Source organism: Martes martes (assembly GCF_963455335.1).
Source record: "Martes martes genome assembly, chromosome: 2".
NCBI classification, from domain to species: Eukaryota; Metazoa; Chordata; class Mammalia; order Carnivora; family Mustelidae; genus Martes; species Martes martes.
The window spans coordinates 54,626,051-54,634,005 of NC_137889.1; the positions used below are offsets into that span (position 1 = coordinate 54,626,051).

General features: G+C 39.8%; 1 protein-coding gene across 1 annotated transcript in view; it reads right to left on the minus strand.

Annotated features, from left to right (window-relative positions):
• The window catches only part of HPGD (15-hydroxyprostaglandin dehydrogenase), a 29,763-nt gene extending 22,696 nt beyond the window's left edge, over nt 1–7,067 (minus strand). The window contains exons 1-3 of the mRNA XM_080796815.1: nt 6,868–7,067; nt 6,451–6,574; nt 2,995–3,101 (exon numbers count right to left, since the gene is read on the minus strand). Of these exons, the coding sequence (XP_080652941.1) occupies nt 2,995–3,101; nt 6,451–6,574; nt 6,868–6,960 (324 nt within the window). The 5' untranslated portion in view covers nt 6,961–7,067. The remainder of the gene's footprint in view (nt 1–2,994; nt 3,102–6,450; nt 6,575–6,867) is intronic.
• Nucleotides 7,068–7,955: the final 888 nt, after the last annotated feature.

The window sequence follows — 7,955 nt, forward strand, 5'->3', positions numbered from 1 at the left end:
AGGCCAGATAATTTCAATGAGGAAGGATCCAAGACAGTGAGTTGTAACCAAAGGAGTCAAACAAAATTCTCCTGGTCTTCTAGAATTTTCTATTTGCAGATATTGTAAGAATTTCTAGCCTGCAGGAAGTGTTTATTCATCCAGAACATGTTAGAGCAAACATGCCCTCTCAGCCAGATGAAGATTGATAATTCTAATCCCATTTTCTTTGTGATAATGTCTTCATTATTTTCATGTTCTTTATATTAACTCAAATCATTGCAGTTTTCTGAGAGCTGATTTTTTTTTTTTAAGATTTTATTTGTTTATTTCAAAGAAAGGGATAGCACAAGTGGGAGGGGGGGAGTGGGAGAGGAAGAAGCAGACTCCCCACTGAGCAGGGAGCCTAATGAGGGACTCCATTCCAGGACCCCGGGATCGGGACTTAAGCCTAAGGCAGATGCTTAATCTTTTAACTGACAGAGCCACATAGGCACCCTGACAGCTGATTTCTTAAGGAAAAGACATAGTAGGTGTCCATTATGAATGCAATGAATATAGGAACTTCATAATGTAGTGATCCTTGTCTATGAAATATCTATAGATATTACAGATGAAATTAAAAATATCAGTAGTGAGAAAATTGTTGTGTGTTTCATGCTTTTTCACTAGCAGAGCTTGATGCAAAGCAATTCTTGTCACTTTATGTGGTTGTGGAAAGTGCCATTAAGTTTATAAAAATATATTCTTAAACATTCCTGAAGTTTTCAATTCATTTTTTTTTCCCATCTGGCAACCAAAGGATGCAATGAAATATGGTTCATAATAAGTCAGGGACAACCACCAAAGATTAATAAAATGTGTAATTTTCAGGGCGCTTGGGTGTGTCAATCAGTTAAGCATCTGCCTTTGGCTCAGGTCATGATTCCAGGGTCCTGTGACCCAGCCCTGAGTTGGGCTCCCTGCTCCGTGGGGAATTTGCTTCTTCTTCTCTGTCTGCCCCTCGCCCCTCAACTCGTTTGCATGCATGCTCTCTCTCTCTCTCAAATAAATAAAATCTTAAAAAAATAAATAAAATAAAATGTTCAATTTTCTTATCAGCAGAAAAGAATTAGAGGTATCCAGTGGAATTTAAGAAAGGAATGGAAAAAGATCAAAAGCAAAAAAAAGAGAACTTAGTAAATTCAAAATATGAACTGAAGGGACGCCTGGGTGGCTCAGTCGGTTAAGTATTCGACTTGTGATTTCAGCTCAGGTCATGATCTCACAGGTCTTGGGATTGAGCCCTACATTTGGCTCTGTACTCAGCAGGAAGTCTGTTTGTCTTGTTGCCCTTCCCCTACTCATTCGCTTCTCTTCAAAATAAAGTCTTTAAAAGATTAATTTAAAAATAAAACATGAACAAACGTGTAAGACATAAATCCCAATAAAGGGTGATGATAGGTATAAGTGGCTTAAATCCACAAATATAAAATGTAGACATGCTCAGATGTGACTTAAAAAATAAGAGCTCATGCTATACTATCAGCAAGAGACAAATTTAACAGAAATGTTGACAGGTCAGGTCTCTAAATACACACAGATATCCCAGAAAGACTTTGGGAGAAATTCGACACATAAATTTTAAGTTTATTCTGAAAACTGATGATATCTAGGAACACTGGAGACAAATTTTAAAAAGAGCTGGAAGGAAGACCTTTCATTCTCAATTAAAGAACTTCAGGAATCTGTCAAGTTTGGGGAGAAACTTTGTACCCTTATCAAAGTGGTTCAGCCCTTTTGTGAGGTAGTATAATTCTCATTACTCCCATCAAATTATTAGAGTTAAGAAATTATTCATGGGAATGTAGATTCAAGGCAAATATTTATTGACTAAGCACTATCTTCAAGATACTGTGTTGATTACTGAAAAAGAAAGAAAGAAAAAAAGAAAGAAAGAAAGAAAAAAACACAACACATCCTGTTTTTAAGGAGCTTATCATGAATTAGGGGGCCACTCCCTGTATGTTGATACACACACAGTGGTCCTTCTGTACTTGACACATGCCTGCTTTGCAAGACTTGTAGAATGACCTTAGCAAGGGCAGGGTGACCCCCATACACAGCCTAGCTCTTACAGCTTTCTTTGGCTAAGGCTTAAGTTTTACTGAACCCCAACATCTTATGTAAAGTGTGTTTATAAAATGGGATAAACCAATCAACTTGTGATACAGAGGATAAAACAGAAATTTTATTTTCTAATTCTACAGTTCTGTAATTTAAGAGCTAACTGATCATCAAACATTGTAGAAATTATACATAAACACACACACACACACACACAAACACCGACTTTCAGATAAAAATCCTAATAATTACAAAGTCCAACAGTCACTTTAGTCTTGCTTTTTGTTACATTTCTGGAATTAAATTAAGACTTAGTTTTTAAACAAGTTAAGCCAGGATTGACAAACATTTTTTTGTAAGGGGCCAGATGGTAAATAGTTTAGTTAGTGCACATCATGGGGTCATTGTCACAGCTATTCAACTCTGCTGTTGCAGCAAAAAGTAGCCACAGACAATACATAGATGGATGACCGGAGCTGTGCTCCAAGAAAACTACAGACACTGAAATTTGAGTTTCATATAATCATGTATTTCATATTACTTTTACATTTTTTCAACGATTAAAAAATATAAGACCCATTTTTAGCTTTAAGTCGTACAAAAACAGGTGGCAGGCTAGTTTCACCTGTGGACCACAGTTTGCTCACTTCTAAGTTATGCAGTAAACTACGGGTTTTTTTTTTTATATTTCCTTTTAATATTTTTAAGACAGATTTATTTGCACAATTAGAAGCCTCAAATGTCTTCCCATTTGTAAAAGGAAATGCTTCTTTTCCAGCTTTCTGCAACTTCCCTTTTTCTATGTTGTAAGTCATTGTATTGATTCCATGAATGTGAGAACCTTTTCTTCTTTAGAAGCCTTGTTTTATTACACAAATTTAGACAATAAACATGGCGAAGATAGCTTACCAAATTAATCTGCACAGTTTTTTCCCAGTTTTTCTCATTATTCACACCAGCATTATTGACCAAAATATCCAATCTTCCAAAGTGGTCTACAACTTTTCTAAAGGTATCTAAGAAAAAAAAAAGAAGAAGACATTATAGATATGGTCTTGTGTTTCATACGTACATTTCAATCCCACCCTGTGCCTTGAAATTAATTTTCATTTATTTACTTTTGTAATAAAAAATATGCTCTTAGACTGAGACTTAATGCCATGCTTCCCAAAGCATGGTTTGTGAGCCAACAGTATCCACAGCATTACCTAGACACCTGTTAGAAATGCATCAATGGGGTGCCTGGGTGCCTTGGGTGGTTGAAAATCAGACTCTTGGTTTGGGTTCAGGTCGAGTGAGGCTGAGCTCCGCTGGGGGCTCTGCACTTAGTGGGGAGTCTGCTTGAAGATTCTCTCCCTCCCCCTCCACCCTCACTCGTGTGCACTCACAGACTCTAAAATTCTTTCCTGAAGAAATTACTGAAGTTCTGTGGCTTAGACTATGACAAAAATCCTTTTTTTAATATGTGTTATATTAAACACAAGTCCTCTCATGTATTCAGATCCCTTATGATCATTTCAGAGAGTCTGATACCCCAGCTAGTAAAAGTGTACTTTTCATCCAGTTGATTTGGATACTGTAACTTCAATATTGACTATTCATTCTTTTCTCTTTCTCACTATTATTGCTACTTTGTATTACTCATTTGTGTAAAAACACCGTTGGGCCCAGTGAAGTCTGCATAGATCCTCAGGCCAGAAGTTCATCCATTATGTTGTCCAAAATCCACATACCCAGTCCAGTCCTTGTAAATCCTCCTCAGCCATTTCATACTTGGCTTTACTACTTTTGTATCAGGAAACACATTATTTCTCAAAGCAGCCTTTGACAAGAGTTCTATAGATTTAAACTCTTTTGTTGGGCCTTTTACCATTGGTTCTAGCTCTATTACCTGAGACTTTACATAACAATCATGGCTGTTCTTCCAAATACCAGAAATGTATTCTCTGGTCTTAGGGCCCATATATGAGTTCCTTGAAAACAGTAAGTCCACATAAACTTTATTTTGACTGAATAAAATCTAGAACTATTAACAACCACCACACATACTGAAGAGGGCATGGATTCATCAGTTCCCAAATGGATAAATTACTAGGCAAGTTAATTGACAAAAATATTGCAAAGGTCATTATTTATAGTATTGTACCATACTGGAATAGAAAACAACAAAATAAAAACTGTTTACTTTTTCATGGAATTTTTAAACTGCTTGAAATCTCAAATTGATTCCAGAAAGGTCCTCTAGCAGAAAACATCTAAGGAATACTTTTTTTTAAATTTTTTTTGGCATTCCACCTGAAGTATGTTCTACTCTTCAAAACTCACATCCATCTTATAGGAAATTAGATTGTTAAGTTCATAAATCTAATTGCTTCTTTAATTTTCTTTGTCATTCTGGTCTCTATTGCATTCCTTATACTCTGCCATTATCAATATCTAATATATCATCTTCTCTCTGGCATACCACGGAATTTTGGGCTCAGACAGTTTACAGTTCAACTCTTGGTGACATTTAGAAGCTTGGGAGACTCTATAATTTACTTACACTCTCAACATTGTATTATTTTCATTTGTAATACGAATAATATCCAGATCATCTCCAAGAAACTTTTCACTTCTGTATTTATGTAATTTCAAAGGAGTCTCCCTTGGCCACAGCCTAAACAGTTTCAAAAGCTGTAGATGGCATTAAATCCTAAAATTGTTTGATTCAAGGCCATGTCTTCCTTAAATGCAAAAAAATGCTGATATTCAGACAACATGTGGATTTCTCATGACCAACATGCCTTCTCCTGGTCACTCATGATGTGTCTGAGGTTCCTCCTCCACAATCACTTACCTTAAGGAATGTGTTTACAGCCAAGATACTAATTTTAAATACTGGGAAGCAAAACAATTAGGGTTAAATGTCACATGTGAAACTACATAAATTCAGGCAGAAATAGCTTTCAGATGATCTATATACTGTTTCTTATTTCATCAGCATGGATGTTGGAATTTGGCATGACTTTATCCTTGATCCAAAATATCATGCACAATCAACAAAACTTTATCCTCTGGCAAAATATATTCCATTAGCGCTGTGGTTCACAGATCTCTTCTAGTCATGTTTGTATTCACGTTAGAGGTCTTTATTAGCGTTTTCAGATTTAATTACATAATTTCCTTTAAAGCAATTACCTTTAGTTATAGGGGAATATTCCCTTCTAAAGTACCTCTCCATTTTCATCCTCATACAGAATATCCCAACGTTTCAAAGAAATTCACATTTCAGTGTTTATTTAAGGATGGGGTATTAGAATGACTATTATGGAAGATTTTTGGGCCCTTGATTAATGAAGTGCCTAACAATTTAGTCTTTCTTTTTTTTGTTGTTTTTAAGATTTTATTTATTTATTTGTCAGACAGAGATCACAAGTAGGCAGAGAGGCAGGCAGAGAGAGAGAGAGGAAGGGAAGCAGGCTCCCTGCTGAGCAGAGAGCCCGATGTGGGGCTCGATCCCAGGACCCTGGGATCATGACCTGAGCCGAAGGCAGAGGCTTTAACCCACTGAGCCACCTAGGTGCCCCCAATTTAGTCTTTCAAATAAACCTTTGTGAAATACATATATTTTATTTTTCTACTTTTTTTTTCCAGAATTTTTTTTCATACAAATCTATCAGGGCTCCATATGACCAAATCTCTTTATCGTGCACACCAATATTGTCCTTGATATCTCACAAGTAGATTGTTCTATTTTAAGGGGGGAGACCGGAAACAGGAAAGCATTGAGGAAAGTCTGATAGAAACTTTTCTTCTGCAATTCTAGCACTGCAGTACGGCTATTATTATTTTTAAAGTACCATATCAGAGGGGGAAACCAGAGAGAACATTTGGTTGGAAATATCTAGCACGTCTGTGATAATGATCCTAGATCTTGCATTCTAGTATGTTTAAAAGGAAACATTGCCACATTTGGTTGTCATTGAACTCTGCATCTTCCAGCGTTCTGGGACTTGTTTGCCACAGTTCCTTAGCCTACTTCAACTTTCCAAGTTCCATCTGCAATTTCAATCTCTCAGTAATCACTGCAGCAGCACGGTCTTTGACTACACAAAGGAATTTTGATTACATCGTGTGCTGCCAAATGACTAAAATAAAAGATTTCTCAAGCAGTCTTGGTTTTCCCCCTTTAGCTTTTATGGCTATCAGGATGTCAGTAGGAAACATAACAGTCCAGGCTATCTATTGGAGTTTAGAAGTGGCTGCTCTCCAGGAGGTAGCCGATCTGCCTGCACCGAGGCTGGCTCTCTGGCCCGGGCTGCCTTCAGGTCGTTGCTTGTTCAAGGCGTGTTCCGTGTTGATGGATTGATTCCCCTTTCTTACCTCTCAGTTGTTCCTGGTCAGCCACATCGCACTGAATGAAAAGAGTCTTCTGAGGTTCAAACTGCTCATCTAAGGCAGCTTTACATTTTACACCTGCTTCAAGATTCCAATCGACCAGCGCTACCTATGGACGAGAGGAGAGGGAGGCATCGAGGTCACCGCAGCTAGTGAAACAGACGAACAGTAAATAAACACCAGGACGCTCCCCCTCTTGGACCTCAGATTCTGCAGTTAAAGTTCGGGGTTTCTTCCCAGCCGCTTTGGAGGTCTGCTCGAGATTGTCAGTCTTGGCAGCTTTTGAAAGCGGCACGGTGGGCAACCCGGGGCGCGGCCCCCTGTCTCCCGCGGGAGTCCTTTGGTTGGTGCGCGAGTCTCGGGGTGGGAGGACAAGTTTCCGCGGCCGGGCGCCACGCTTACCTTAGCGCCCTTGTGCAGGAGCGCCTCCGCAAAGGCTCTGCCGATGCCCTGCGCCGCGCCGGTCACCAGCGCCACTTTGCCGTTCACGTGCATGGTGCGGCCGCTGCTCCGGGGCGGTGGGCGAGCTCCGCGTCTCAGCGCGGCCGCAGCTTTTATGGCCCCCTGCGCGCGCGCGTGCAGCCCTGCCGGGCGCTCTCCTGCGAGTGGGCGGGGATGAAACTGTCAAGCCCGCGCCGGGGAACCCACGGCTGTGTCACCTGGCCCTGAGCGCTCCCAGAAGCCAAGCTTCGCGATCTTTGCCTTCCTGACTCGCAGCTTGGGTCAGAGCCTCCCCTTGGCCTTTGGTTGAGTGGCTGGCAGGACGCTGACAGGAAAAACAGAAAGGTTATTTCTTAAAAAAAAAAAAAAAAAAAAATACCTTCAGTGCGCAAAGACCACCCTGAGAGGAGGCAGAGGAGGGAGAGGAGGGGCTCGGGAGCTTGGTTTCCTCCTCCTACCCTAACGTCTTCCCCTCTCACACGCCCCCTTCCTCAAAATAAAATTAAAAATAAAATAAAATAAAATAAAATAAAAAACAAGCAAACAGAGCAAAATCTTAGCGATGTTTTTTGTCTCAATCTAAGTTTATGTCTGAATTCCCAGGTCTTGGCGACTGGAGTGTCAATTGTGTGTCATCTTGAGAGGGCTCCCCAGGGGTGGTAATCATTTACTTGCACAGGACTTCCAGAGTCGCTGTTAGCCTGGTGAACTGTTGCCTCAATGGAATGCTTACTCATTGAATCATACTAGCTTTGAAGGTTCAGAGTTGCCAGAATGGAAAGAGGTTCTCAGTCCTCCAGGAACTTGAGTACAAGCTGTGTATCCAAGATGGGCTGTTCTTCTGACCTAACCACTCCTTTTCTTGTTATCACCTGCAGGCTTCAATTTTAATTCCGTAAGCTTAATACCTGGTTGGCATGTATTATGAACAAAGAAACCTAAGCATTTGGGGACATGAAAGTCAGGCAAAAGGCTTAACTAACAGCAGAATGAATCCTTTGTGTACGTCTTTGCTGTTTACTGCAGATATGGTTGAAGGTGACTGGGTC